This window comes from Chiloscyllium plagiosum, unplaced genomic scaffold (assembly GCF_037043375.1).
Source record: "Chiloscyllium plagiosum isolate Xiang-an unplaced genomic scaffold, Cpla_swu_hap1 HiC_scaffold_10, whole genome shotgun sequence".
Classification (NCBI taxonomy): domain Eukaryota; kingdom Metazoa; phylum Chordata; class Chondrichthyes; order Orectolobiformes; family Hemiscylliidae; genus Chiloscyllium; species Chiloscyllium plagiosum.
In genome coordinates this window covers 25,847,714-25,861,867 of record NW_028270148.1, presented here as the reverse complement: position 1 = coordinate 25,861,867, position 14,154 = coordinate 25,847,714, and the positions used below count along the sequence as shown (strand labels likewise).

The window sequence follows — 14,154 nt, the reverse complement described above, 5'->3', positions numbered from 1 at the left end:
CATTGTTATTGTTGGCTGGGGAAAGTGAATATTTCAAAGCTGAAGGAACAAAATCATTTCTTCTGACTTGAGATTTTCTAGTATGGCGTGCTTTGCATCCCAGTCATTTAATATAAAACAGAAAATGATAAAAATGCTCTGCAAATCTGGCAGTATCTATGGCGAGAGAAATAGAGTTAATAAGTTGAATTTTTCCTTCTTTGAGAATAGTCAAAAGCTGTCCCAGCCCTATTCACTCCTGTAATGCACCCAGTGGCTTAGCTTTGATGAGAGGGGGTTGACTGGCAGGCAATAGTATCATAGAATCATACAGTATGGATACAGACTCTTCGGTCCAACTAGTCTGTGCTGACCATGTTCTAAACTAGTCCCACATGCCTGTATCTCTCGGCCTGTATCCCTCCAAACCTTTTGTATTTATGTACTTATTGAAATGTCTTTTAAATGTTTTAACTATACCTGCATCCACCACTTCTTCTGGCAGTTCATTCCACACATGAACCACTCTGTGTAAAAAGATTGTCCCTCATGCCCTTTCTAAAACATTTTCCTCTCACCTTAAAATTATGCCCTCCAGTTTTGAACTCCACCACCCTCTAGAAAAGACCCCTGTTATTCATCTTATCTATGCCCTTCATGATTTTATAAACCTCTATATCTTTGCATTTATAGTCCAATTTGGGATGACAAGCAACCAAGGGACACAGGATAATCAATTAGAGTGCTTGAAGATGTATGACGCTGTGCAGAGGAGGAGAACATAAGTTGAAACTGTGATACGGATGATGGGACTGATAACCAAACCCTCTTGCTTAGCACTATCTGCTGGTTCTGTCTGCATTTGAAATGCATAGATTCACACAAGTATTTTGGGGTGTATGGCCTGGCGATTGCCAACTTCGTTTTTCAAAGTAAACACTGCATATACACCATATGATGCTCAAACCCTCCCTCTGTGTTCATGTCTTGTAAATGGACAGCAGACAAAGCAGACTTCCCCGTGTGCCACCAGCAAAATTCAAATTCTTTCTACAATTAATTGCAAATTATTACCTTAATTTATCCTGATGCTGCTGGACCATCATGTTCCTGGAACCAGCTTTGGAAAATTCATGAGGTGACAGGAACATGGCAGGAATTGATCCCAAAAAGCTTTTTCTATAAATTCTTAGGCCTTCTTGCCAAGTTTTAGGAAAATTCTTCCCAAGTAACCCATCACTTATTGGCTTTCAATTTACATGGAAATTGAAAGATTCATGGCATAAAAGGAGGCCCTTCAGCCCATCATGTCTTGCTAGCAAAAATTTTGATTTATTATAGTTACATATATTTAAATACAGTGAAAAACTTTGTTTTGCAAATAGTTTGGTCAGATCTTAGCAAACGAGGACATACAGACCATAGGGTGCTTAGACAGAGCGAGGCATACAAGGTTGCAGGGTGCACAGGAGGCCCACAAAGCAAGATCAACATTAGCAAGATTAACATCGTTTGAACTTAGAGATGTCCATTCAGCAGTCTAATGACAACAGGTAAGAAGCTGTTCTTGCACCTGCTGTTGCCTGTGTTCAAGCTTCTTTATCTTCTGCCTGATGGAAGAGTTTGGAAGAGAGCATATTCAGGGTGGGAGGGGCCTTTGATGATGTTGGCAGCCTTTCTGCAGCAAAAAAAAGTGTAAATGGAGTCCATGGATGTGAGGTTGGCTTCCATGATGCTCTGGGCTGTGTGCACAGCTTTCTGTAGTTTTTTACAGCCCTGGGCAGAATAAACTGAGCTACCTAATCAAATTCCACCTACCACTTGTTCATCCACTGTCCTCCAAGTTGTGGCAACTCAGTAGATATCCAAATGTGGTGAGGGCTTTGACATCAATCATCCTTTCCAGACTCCACTACCCACTGAATGAAATGATGGCTCAACTCCCTTTAATCTTTCTACCATTACTTTTAATCTATACAACTTTGTCTCTCTGTTAACGGAACTATATTCTTTATGTTAGCTCCTCACAATTTTATACACCTCTTTCAAAGCTCCCTTCAGTTTACTTTGTTCCAAAGAAATAAACTCAACCTTTATAATCTTTTCTCAGTCAAATATTCCATTCTTGGGAAAATGATCATAAATTTCTTTTGTGCTCTATTGTGATCATATCCTTCTGATATTGCCATAACCAAAACTATTGGCAATTGTCTCGTTGCAGCCTAATGAGTGTTTTATGCTCTTCCGGTCTAATGTCCGTATTCTGCGCCTCAGGCCTCACACCAATAAAGCATCGGTGTATACCTTGATCTCTCTCTCCTTAACCTATCATTCAGTCGACCCCTTGTGCCCTAGGACTCTGTGGCGACGGAATCTCTGAGGTAACTTATGCACTTGCATGCCGAGTTCGCTTTCAGAGTCATAAGTTCACTGGAAAGGGAGGCTAGCGTCTCCCTTGAATTCAGAGGTTTGAGTCCTCAGAACCATAAGTTACTGGAAAGGGAGGTTAGAGTCCCTCTGGAATTCAGAGGTCAGAGTCCACTAATACTGAGGTTTGAGGCTCCGGAGCATAGTGCATAAGATAAAAAGTAACTACTGTGTCTGTCTCAACCACCCTGCCTTAGGCCGGTTGTTACGAAGGGAAATCCCCCACCTGAAGGTCAGGACTCTGAGGTGAGTGTGGAGACTGAAGACACTGGATTAATATATAGAGTTGGGAAGTTGAGACTTTAAAAATGGGATAAACGTTCTTATTACAGGTTTTAAATGCAACAGTCTTTTAGTTGCGTAAGTCTAGTCAGAACTCTTGTTGAGCTTTGTTATTTTAGCTTAAACAATAATTTATTCATATCTGACAGTAGATGGAAAAGGTTGATGATTATGACATAACGGGTCAATCAAGACCCAGGTTTGTTACAGAAATATTAAGTGATGCCTCTTTGCTGGTTTATGTTTTAGTTATCTATGTTCAGTCTATGGTCAAAATTCAAAGATGCTTATAATACCAGTCAAACTTGCAAGAGTTGAACCTGTTGAAAATTGTCAGGGAAAACCATGCTAAAACTTCCAGCACTTTTTAAAACCCAAGAAGTATGATGACCTGATACAACAGCATTGTCTTTATTCAGGGAATAAGGAGTGAATTGGCAGAAGATTTGTAATTACAGAGAACTGGTTTTATTAAACAGGGAGTGTGGAGGTGAAATGGTCAAGTCACTGCATTGTGTCTTGAGTGGCATGTGTCAATGAGGGAGTGGTTTGGGGTTGTCTAGTGGGCATTACTGACTGTGATGTAACATTTTGAATAAAGGAAGAACTGGTCCCTTTGTTTAGGGAGCCTTGCTTGACATGCTTCGCAAGCATTGTGAAGAACATAGAACATTATAGTGCAGTACAGGCCCTTCGGCCCTCAATGTTGCAACAACTTGTGAAACCAATCTGAAGCCCATCTAACCTACACTATTCCATTCTTGTTAATTTGCCTATCCAATAACCATTTAAATGCCCTTAAAGTTGATGAGTCTACTACTGTTGCAGACAGTGCATTCCATGCTCCTACTACTCTCTGAGTAAAGAAACTACCTCTGACATCTGTCCGATATCTATCACCCCGCGATTTAAAGCTATGTCCCCTCGTGCTAACCATCACTGTACAAGGGAAAAGGTTCTCACTGTTCAAAGCTTGTACTTGCTTAATAAATTTTGATTGTTCACAGATGTTGGCATTTTGCAGTTGCATCAAATGTTCAAGAATCGTAAGAAAAATAACCTAACAACCCAACCTGGCTAGATCATGACGAAGAATCTCTCCATCATCATCACAGTTCAGCCTCCCACTCAATTTGGCACCATCCAGAAACTTTGAGATGTTACATTTTGTTCCCTCATCCGAATCATTGATATATATTGTGAAAGGCTGTGGCACCCCACTAGTTACTGCCTGCTAATTTGAAAAGGATCCATTAGTTCCTACTCTTTGTTTCCTCTCTGCCAACCAGTTTTCTATCCATTTCAATACACTTCCCCAAATCCCATTCGCTTTAATTTTGCACAAAAGTCTCTTAAGTAGGACTTTGTCAAACGCTTTCTGAAAGTCGAAATATACCATATTGACTTGCTCCCCCTGGTCAACTCTACTAGTTATATCTTTAGTGGGGGGCATGATGGCTCAGTGGTTAGCACTGCTGCCTCACAGCACCAGGGTCCCAGGTTCGATTCCAACCTTGGGCGACTGTCTGTATGGATTTGCACATTCTTCCCGTGTCTGCGTGAGTTTCCTCTGGGTGCTCCGGTTTCCTTCCACAGTTCAAAGATGTGCAGGCCAGGTGAATTGGCCATGATAACTTGCCGATAGTGTTAGGTGCATTTGTCAGAGGGAAATAGGTCTGGGTGGGTTACTCTTTGGAGGGTTGGTGTGGACTGGTTGGGCCGAACGGCCTGTTTCCACATTGTAAGCAATCTAATCTGATCTAATCTTCATAGAATTCCAACAGATTTGTCAAGCATGATATCCTCTTCATAAATCCACACTGACTCTGTCTGATCATGCCACTGCTTTCTAAATGGTCCGCTATAAAGTCCTTGATAATGGATTCAAGAATTTCCCCTACTACCTATGTTAGGCTTACCAATGATAGGAAAGAGACCATTTGAACAGTTTTTTGAACGCAAAATATGTACCATGATGCCAGAGTGGAATGATAGTAAAGCTAAAAGAAATAGTGCTATAGAAGGGAAGCCATATGGTTTGATATGATGCCAGGTGATGAAACAGTGCTGAGATTGGAAATTCCCAGTTAGACAACATTAGGGAACATTTTATCTCAAACTGTATATAGTCACAATCAAAGGAAAGAGTCTACCGAAGGAGTAAACAATGAGAGATATTCTGCATTGGTCAAAAGGCATCAAGGTGACAAAGATACAGCAGCTGTTAAGCCAGGTGAAGTAACTGAGACAAAACTAACATCTAGTAGAGTCTGAATCATACAGCATGGACACAGACTCTTGGGTCCAACTCATCCATGCTGACCAGGTTTCTCAAACTAAAGTAGTCCCATTTGCCTGCATTTGACCCAGAGACCTCTAAACCTCTCTTAGTCATGTGCTTGTCGAAACGTCTTTTAAATGTTGTAACTATACCAGCATCTGCCATCTCCTCCGGCAGTTCATTGCGTATACGAGCCACCATCTATTTGCCCAGTTAGCAAAGCCCACGTCCCCGAGTGAATGAAAAACATGAGATATAAAGCAGCAATTGAATAATGAACTGACAGTACACTACATACCTTTGCTATCTTCCCCCACCCTCTTCTCTGACCTATCACCTCCATCCCCACCCCCATTCACCTATTGTACTCTTTGCTACCTCCTCCCCAGCACATCCCCCCCAAATAATCTCTCAACCTTGGAGGCTTCCTGTCTTTATTCCTGATGATGGGCTTTTGCCTGAAACGTCGATTTTCCTGCTCCTCGGATGCTGCGTGACCTGCTGTGCTTTTCCAGCACCACTCTGATCTAAACTTTGGTTTCGAGCATGTGCAGTCCTCATTTTTGCTTAGTACACTACCTCCCTCTGTTAGATAACACACATTGAAGTAATAAGAGTAGCCTTCATTAATGTTTTCTTAATAGAGTCATAGTGATGTTCAACATGGAAACAGACCCTTCGGTCCAATTTGTCCATGCTGACCAGATATCCTAATCTAATCCAGTTCTATTTGCCAGCACTTGGCTCATATCCCTCTAAACCCTTCCTATTCAAATACCCATCCAGATAAATGCTGTAATTGTACCACTCTCCACCACTTCCTCTGGATCTCATTCCCTCTGCGTGAAGAAATTGTCCCTTAGGTCCCTTTTTTATCTTCCCCCTCTCACCCTGAACCTATGCCCTCTCGTTCTGGACACCCTCCCCACCCCCACCCAAGGGAAAAGACCTGATCTATTTATCCTATCCATGCCTTCATGATTTTACAAACTTCTATAAGGTGACCTCTCAGTTGCTCCAGGGAAAACAGCCCCAGCCTGTTCAGCCTCTCCCTATAGTTCAAATCCTTCAACCCTGGCAACATCCTTGTAAGTCTTTTCTGAACCCTTTCAAGTTTCACAGGATAGAAAGTAGACCAGAATTGCATGCAATATTCCAAACGTGGCCTAATCAATGTCCTGCACAGTTGCAACTTCCCAACTCCTCTACTCAACGCTCTATCCTATCTATCTGTGACTCTGCGAACTATGAATTATGAACTTGCACTCCCATGTCTCTTTGTTCAGAACACTCCCTCGGACCTTAACATTAAGTGTATACGTCCTGCTCTGATTCGCTTTTCCAAAATGCAGCACCCCGTTGAATTGTTAAATCTCTGACCTGGTGTGATTCTTCATCTAGATTAATACCCTATGGCTAAATTGGGAAATGACTTCAACACGCCGATGCAACTAACAGAAAACCAAAAACTCTCCAAATAGTGAAAGCTCAGGGCTTTCTGTGTCTGTCTCTGTGGAGTTTGCACATTGTCCTCGTGTCTGCGTGGGTTTCCTCCGGGTGCTCTGGTTTCCTCCCACAGTCCAAAGATGTGCAGGTTAGGTGAATTGGCCATGATAAATTGCCCATAGTGTTAGGTACATTAGTCAGAGGGAAATGGGTCAAGATGGGTTAATCTTTGGAGGGTCAGTGTGGACTGGTTGGGCCGAAGGGCCTGTTTCCACAGTTAAAAATCACACACCAGGTTATAGTCCAACAGGTTTAATTGGAAGCACACTAGCTTTCGGAGCGACGCTCCTTCATCAGGTGATAGTAAGGTGATGAAGGAGCGTCGCTCCGAAAGCTAGTGTGCTTCCAATTAAACCTGTTGGACTATAACCTGGTGTTGTGTGATTTTTAACTTTGTACACCCCAGTCCAACACCGGCATCTCCAAATCATGTTTCCACAGTGTATGTAATCTAATCAACATCTGTGGAGAAACAGTAAAGTAGGTTTAGCGGCTCAGGTCGATTACTTTTTTTCCCAAAATGGACCATTAATGCAAATCTTTGTGTTAAAATATAGCATTTATTCAAAGATGTCACAATTAATGAAAGTCAAATAATGTGTTGCTGGAGAAATGTTGATTATCCGAATGACATGGAGTATTTTGTTGGATAATTAGATGTTCGGATAATCGAATGCCGGATAAGCTAAGCATCGCATCAGGACTTTGCGATCTTTCCGGATAACGTATACAATAACTGTGCAGCTGATCTGCTGCTCCAAATGTCTGGGGAAGTGACAGGCAGCTCGAGCCTCCTGGTCTCCATGGAAACTGGACTTGCTGTTGAACTTGGCTCGCCAACCACGGGCCTGTTTAATTCTACACGCGAACGATAGATGCCTGTCCCTACTGGCACCTACACCTTTGCTGCCTCTGATATCACTTTACTGAGGGGGAGCGGAGGGCAAATTCCAGACGCAGCCTCTCTCCGCAAAAACCGTTAGAAACCGCGCCTTGGCCGTGACCGCACGGAGGGAGCGGGGTTTGAGCAATTGCACATGTGCGCTGGAACTCTCCCGAGCACGTCGGGAGTTGTAGTCTATCAATCACACCACTTCCCATTGAAGACAGAAGGAAACCGCCAGCCCGGAGGACTACGACTCCCACGATGCCATGCGACAGTTGCGCCGTCTCCCCTGCCTCCCATTTCTCTTTGGTTACGCAGTTGCGGGGTGGAGGGACATGAAGTACAGATGAAGTGGACGGAACGAAGTGTTCTGAAGAAAACTTCAGCAACTGGGTGGAAAAGAGTGAGTGCGTTCCGAATTAACACAAAAAATTGCTGATCTTAAAAGTGAATAGGATAAACTTGTTGTTTGGGAAGAAAACTCATTCTGCATCAATCAACCGTCCGTGTTGGAAAGCTGTTCATTGATGGGTAAAGTTCTGGTGTGAAGACAACAGGGTCCAGTTTTCCTTCACAGCTATTGTAAATGTTGTTTGTGTGTTTCTAACTTAAAGAATGTCACGATTGTAAAGTGGAGGCCGGTGTTGCACATTGGTCTCAGTTAATTTTCATGGAATCGAATTCGTTTTTTTAAAACCGAATCAGATATGACGCCAAAGTTTTAACCAGAGCCGTATGCTTCAGCTTTTCTGTCTTTGAATGACATGTTAGAAAGCTGCAGAGGACTCTATGCTTGGTGAGCATCTTCAGCACATCTTTTTGCGCTTTAATTTTAAAGGGTAACGGGAGCGATTGAATTGTAAGGGGCGCTTATCTTTTCGAAACATATAATAATCGCATAATTCAAATTGAAATGGAAGAGTTCATTATCCTTTGCTCTTCCTTGGACTATGTTAAGGTCTACTCTGATCCTAGTTAGATTTGTTGTTTACAGTGGCGTGACGAGATTGACTGATATGGGAAAATCCCCGTGGAATAACGGAACATCCCATTGTTAAATAGTTGGAAGTGGGCGTCTCTGTTTACTATTTGCCCCCTTTAAAAAAAAACTTGAGTATTTTATAATGATTACATGTTCAAGTGAAAATTGATCGCATGTTCTCTTTCGTTTCTAACATCTTACGCTTTTGACACACTATCTCTACTTATTATATCATAAGAAAACACAGTTTGTCTCGTACGTGTTTGGTCTCTACCCGTTTTCGCGAAGTTGATAAAATGTATTCCCGAATCGCGTCGCCATATCATTATGTAATTGAAGGTGAGTTTTTTTTTAAAATATAAAAACAAGTATATTCCCTAGAGGGAAGCCACGTTGTCCTTGACCCAGTTATGGTACAGACACTTTAGTAAATTAAGGTTGACGACTTTTATCTTGCAAGGGTTGCTCTGTGCCCTTGACTCAGTATTCAAATTGAGGATGAATTTTATGTGTAGACCAGATTCAATTGATTGGGAACCAAAAATAACAAAAGTTACTTAACTACCTTTTGAGATCTCAGTCACTTCAGGCAAATAAATATCCCAGCAACCAACTTGCAGATGTGAGTACAGCTGTGCTTTATGGACAAAAGCTTATTTTTTGTCTAATCATATGAAGCAAATTTTAAAGGGAGTGGGATTACTGTCGAGAGTTTATGGGATATCTTCATATGGGATACTTTGATGTTCTTCCAAATGTTGTTGTTTGGATCTAATGAATTTGTTAATGACTAATGACTGTGCCTCTCTGTAAAAAAGTGTGAGAAACTCAAAAATGGTTTAAATAGGGATCTGTCCAAATGTCCACCTCCTTCTCACTGCAGTACTTCTAACATTTTCTAATTGTTTCAGTTTTCCAGAATATGAAGCTTTTGCCATGTCTAATAATGACTATTCCTGACAGTATCTCTGTGAATTAAAAACATTAGGATGTTAAAAATTGATATTATCTATGCAAGAAGTGCATTTTTGAATTTTCTTCATTTAAAGGCATGCACTTTTATGCATAAATGAAGTTAGAAATCAAATCATCAGTGTTCATTAAAATCTTCCCCACTTCACTTGCCAAATAGTACTTCAAGTTTTATAATTATGTAACTTCAGCCAGTCTGAAAAGCCCCATTCTTGCTGCCTCGAGTTGCTGGCTATGTTGCAGGATACAAACATTTCCCAACTGAGCACTGCATTGGCATTCTGGTCACTGATCTGTTTTAATCACAGCATGAAGATCAAATCAATTTTGGAAAACTGGCACAACCAATAAGTTAAAAAAACTGTAGATGCTGGAGATATAAAACAAAAAGATAGTAATTGCTGACAAAACTCAACTGTGCATGCTGGAGATCTGAAACAAACAGAAATCACTGAAGGAACTCAGCAGATCTGGCAGCATCTGTGGGCACAAACCGTTAACGCGTCCAGTTGGATGTTTATGACTTAGTCATGGATAGAGTCATAGAGATGTACAGCACGGAAACAGACCCTTTGATCCAACTCGGCCATGCCGACCAGATTTCCTAAATTAATCTAGTCTCATTTGCCAGCACTTGGCCCATATCCCACTAAATCTTTCCTATTCATATACTCATCCAGAAGCCTCTTTAATGTTGTAATTGTACGAACCTCCACCACTTCCTCTGCACTATTATCCTCTGCATGAAATAGTTGCCACTTAGGTTCCTTTTAAATCTTTCCCCTCTCACCTTAAACCTACACTCTCTCGTTCTAGACCCCCCTACTCCAGAGAAAATACCTTGTCTATTTACCCTATTCTTGCCTCTCATGATTTTATAAACCTCTATATGGTAACGTCTCAACTTCCGAGGCTCCCAAGGAACTGTAGAGTAATTTCGATGTCCATCCCGATCATCACTGCTGCGGAAGAGATAACGTTTTTGCTCAGATTTCAGGTGTGCGGTGTACAGGGGGAATATATGGCGATCAATATAAAATAGCAGCACCAGCTTGATTTTTCATTCTGTGTTGCAAACGCGATTCCAAAGGAATGATTTTCCTGTTATTTCATCTTACCAACAAAATTAGCGTACTTTAGTAACCTTTGATCCAGTTTCTGTAGAATCGTAGAAAGTATATCACCGAAAGAAGTAATTGACCACATGGTATGTGGACCAGCAAGTCTGTTAAACTGGAACTATCCAGTCTGATTTCCCTGCTTCTTACTTCATATCACACCTAAGTAGTTCCAACTGTCTATGTAAAGGTCCAGTATGTTCATGTAAGCTCTTGTTAATATGGCATTGCCTTGGACAGTACACATCTTCAGGTGTTATGGTAACTGCGCAGTTCGTGGTAACTATTAGCACCGAAGAAATATTCATGGAGGAGTATCTACTTTACAAACTTACAAATGACAAATTATTTTACGGCAAACACTATTATACGTTCGTCGGTGGATACAAATCTGTCGAAATCCGCAAATTAAAGTGCGGACCGGGGATCACATCATCGGATGTCTGGTGAAAGTTTGATAACCTGCTGTCAGTCAGAATATGGATTAAAAGTAACACGTTGCAGCAGATGCAATAACCTTCACTTGCCTACTTGTAACGTTGTTACAGATCTTCAGTTGAAAGCAGCTGTTTTCATGTCATGCGTTATAGAAACTCCTGTGGCTTGGTAACTGATTATTTATTGGGCGATTGGTGTCACCAAATACTGTACATGTGTTCTGGACGATACGTGTCGCCGTCAACTATCGACAGCCTCGTCAGATGAATTCTAAACAGACGCAGAAAATGCTCCAAAAAAAAACCGACGTGTGTCGAACCAGTGGTAATTAATGTGAATGGAGATGAACGGATGAGAGACTTAGGGCTATCCTGTCGATTAAAACTCTTCACTGAATACACCCCTACCCTCGCTCTTTATCGTTATAATGACTCTAGCGGGAAATGGAACTTAAACAGCTTTATGTAACGGTGGAAAAGTAAGGGTCTGCAGCTGGCCTTCTGAACTGTTTTGAAGTTAATGATTTTGCGCTTTAAGTGGGAAGCTGTTTCTTTGCTGTAACAACATTCAGAGCCAAATCTCTCTCCTTTCATCTTCCCCTCCCCCACAACCGGGTGATTGCTTATAACTTAAATGTTTGCACATCCTCTGGGCGTTGGATTGTCGGTATTAGTGTGTACGTTAGTAATAAAACATCTTCTTTTCATCGAGCCCCCCCTTCTCTCTTTTGCAGGGTATTTCCGGTGACGGATTGAACGTCTGGCGACGGCGGACTGAAACTACAGAACAGCGAGAGAGGGAGAGTGAGAGGAGGAAAGCAGAGTTGCGGGGGGAGGGAACATGAGTGGAACTTAACTAGGCTGCAGCTAAACAAACTTCTCACCAAATGTTAGCCCGCTAATCCTTGTACCCTTGTCCAAATAGACAAACCAACTGCAGTTTTGCCCCTTTTAAAAAAAACATTTGTTGTTTTAGTTTTGGAACGCTGGAAGTTTCTAAATTGAAATTTATCGCCTAGAGAAGCCAGATGTCAGCCAACGGCAGCAACTCATCTCCTCCCGTGTCGCAGAAATTGTTACCGCCGGTGTTGCCGCTGCCTGCCTCCTCGCCGACCCCATCGCTATCCCCGCCCGCTAGCGGTATACTGTCTGGCCGGCTTTCCAACGGGAGCCTCAGCGCCCCGAGTCCCACCAATTCCCGGGGATCCTTCAACGGCGTCTCCTTCCTCCTGCAGATCGGCCTCACCCGGGAACCAGTTACCATCGAGGCTCAGGATATCTCCCTCTCCGCCGTCAAAGACCTTGTTTGCTCTATTGTGGATCAAAAGGTAGAGTACTTAAGATTTTTTTAAAGTCAATGTTGTTTATCTCTAACTAGGGAGATGGTGATTTTCTTTTTATTTGCGGGGAGATGGTTCGTATCAGCGATCTATCAAATTTGAGATGGGGGGGTCGGTGGGGTGATTATTAAAAAAAGTTATCTTACCAAAGCTTAAATTGTAGTTCTGAACCTTGCCTGAATCCTCTTGAAACAGCTATTGGATATAACGGTTCTTTTTAGACCGTTTTAACGCGAGAGAAATGATCTGTCAGGACATGGTTGTAACGTTCTTTTCGGGTAATTTCCTGATCAGTTTCATAACAATGTGGCGTGCCCCTCCCCAGAATTTGGTAGTGCGACCTGTTGCACAAAAGGTAACTGCATTCATGGTTGTAGTAAGCCACAGGAACTGAAATCATGTTGTTTAAATCTGTAGAACTGATAACACGCTACTTAGTCTGTTGTCAGATGCAAACTACTTTTTCGTACCACATTGTTAGTACTGTATGTGTGTGTTTAGGACTTAGTCCTGAATGGAGCAAATTGATAAACCAATGCAAGTGGTTGTTTATTTTGCTAATACATAACTGGTCTACAATACTCATTAACCTTGCACAGGGTAAATTTTCCATAATGTATATATAAAGATCATGCAAATATTTTGATGAAACCTTTAGCAATTTTAATATGGCTTTTGGGCATGAACACAAATATATAAACAGTGTGGTGGTTTTTTACCTCTCAAGCTCTGATTCGGTGCAGACTGGCAACTACACAACAATCTCTTACACGCTAACTGTTTTGCTGGGTCAACTGCTTCAACAAGTATGCATAAAATGCTGCTTATTATGTAATTGATTTAACTTGTTACTGTATCTGTGAATACAGAGCATCCATTGTAGTATTTCTTTGATCATACAGTGGCACTGCATCCTTGAGAAATTGAAAATTGTCTTACTAGAATATTAAGTTCAGAATATCAACTGCAGTAATACAAAAGCATTCACTTCAGTCTGTTCAATGTTCAATTCCTTTGGAAGTATCAGTAAAATATATAGTGAGATTATATCTTATACAGATTTGTCAATGTATTCTTTTTTATAACAGCATTTAAAAATATTTCGGCAAAGTCGGTTTCTGTTGTGTTTGAAAACATCAGCAATTAAATTGAGTGAGCAACTAAAACAATATAAAGCCCCTTGCATTTTAATTTTAGGAACTATGTGAGCTCAGTGAATTCTATTCAGTTCATTTAATTTTATCATCAGTGGCCTGTTCAAGTGGGACAAACAGATTTAATTTCAATTTGTTGATTGAAAGCTCGGTTTGTTGACTCTTTTTAGTAAATTGTGGTGCACCGTGCTAATTTTTATTTAAGTCAAAGACCTTTTGTGTAGTGCCTGCATGATTTTACACAAAAAAAAATTAGCACTATAGGAAAAATGGATATTTAGATCAACTGGTCTATGTGGTTTCCTATCGTGTTCGTTTATATTTGGAAGCAGAGTCATTAGGGACATTTAAACGACTGCTGGACATGCACGTGGATAGCAGTGAGTTGAGGGGTGCGTAGGTTACGTTATTATATTTTACATTAGGATTAAACCTCGGATCAACATCGTGGGCCAAAGGGCCTGTTCTGTGCTGTACTCTTCTATGTTTTATATTTCTCTTTCTTTTCTCAGTCTGTCATAGATGCATCAATACATTAAGTACAATACAATACAGTACTATACTATACTTTTAAGTAGTGGGATTGGTTGCAGTTCAGTTTAACTTCCCATGCAGTTTTACTCACTGTTGATCTAAATGGATGATTTGTAAAACCTACAAGACCCCGATCTGTTGATTTCTACTTTACACAAATGATTCAAATAACAATCAATAATTCTGTCTTCCAATCGCTCAGAATTAGATTTTATGGTCACATGTACTGAAGTTGAGGGATACAAGAGTACAGTGA

At 41.1% G+C, this 14,154-nt stretch overlaps 1 protein-coding gene across 5 annotated transcripts in view; it reads left to right on the top strand.

Annotated features, from left to right (window-relative positions):
• LOC122552683 (serine/threonine-protein kinase D3) overlaps positions 1 to 14,154 on the top strand; it is a 436,133-nt gene that overhangs the window by 1,263 nt on the left and 420,716 nt on the right. The window contains exons 1-2 of one of the 5 annotated variants that reach the window (XM_043695537.2): positions 7,545 to 7,764; positions 11,605 to 12,198. In XM_043695537.2, coding sequence (XP_043551472.1) covers positions 11,899 to 12,198 — 300 coding nt within the window. In that variant the 5' untranslated portion in view covers positions 7,545 to 7,764; positions 11,605 to 11,898. Of the gene's footprint in view, positions 1 to 7,544; positions 7,765 to 10,908; positions 11,196 to 11,224; positions 11,350 to 11,604; positions 12,199 to 14,154 lie in introns of those variants that run through there. The other 4 variants (XM_043695539.2, XM_043695538.2, XM_087991221.1 and 1 more) reach the window with 4 other exon arrangements.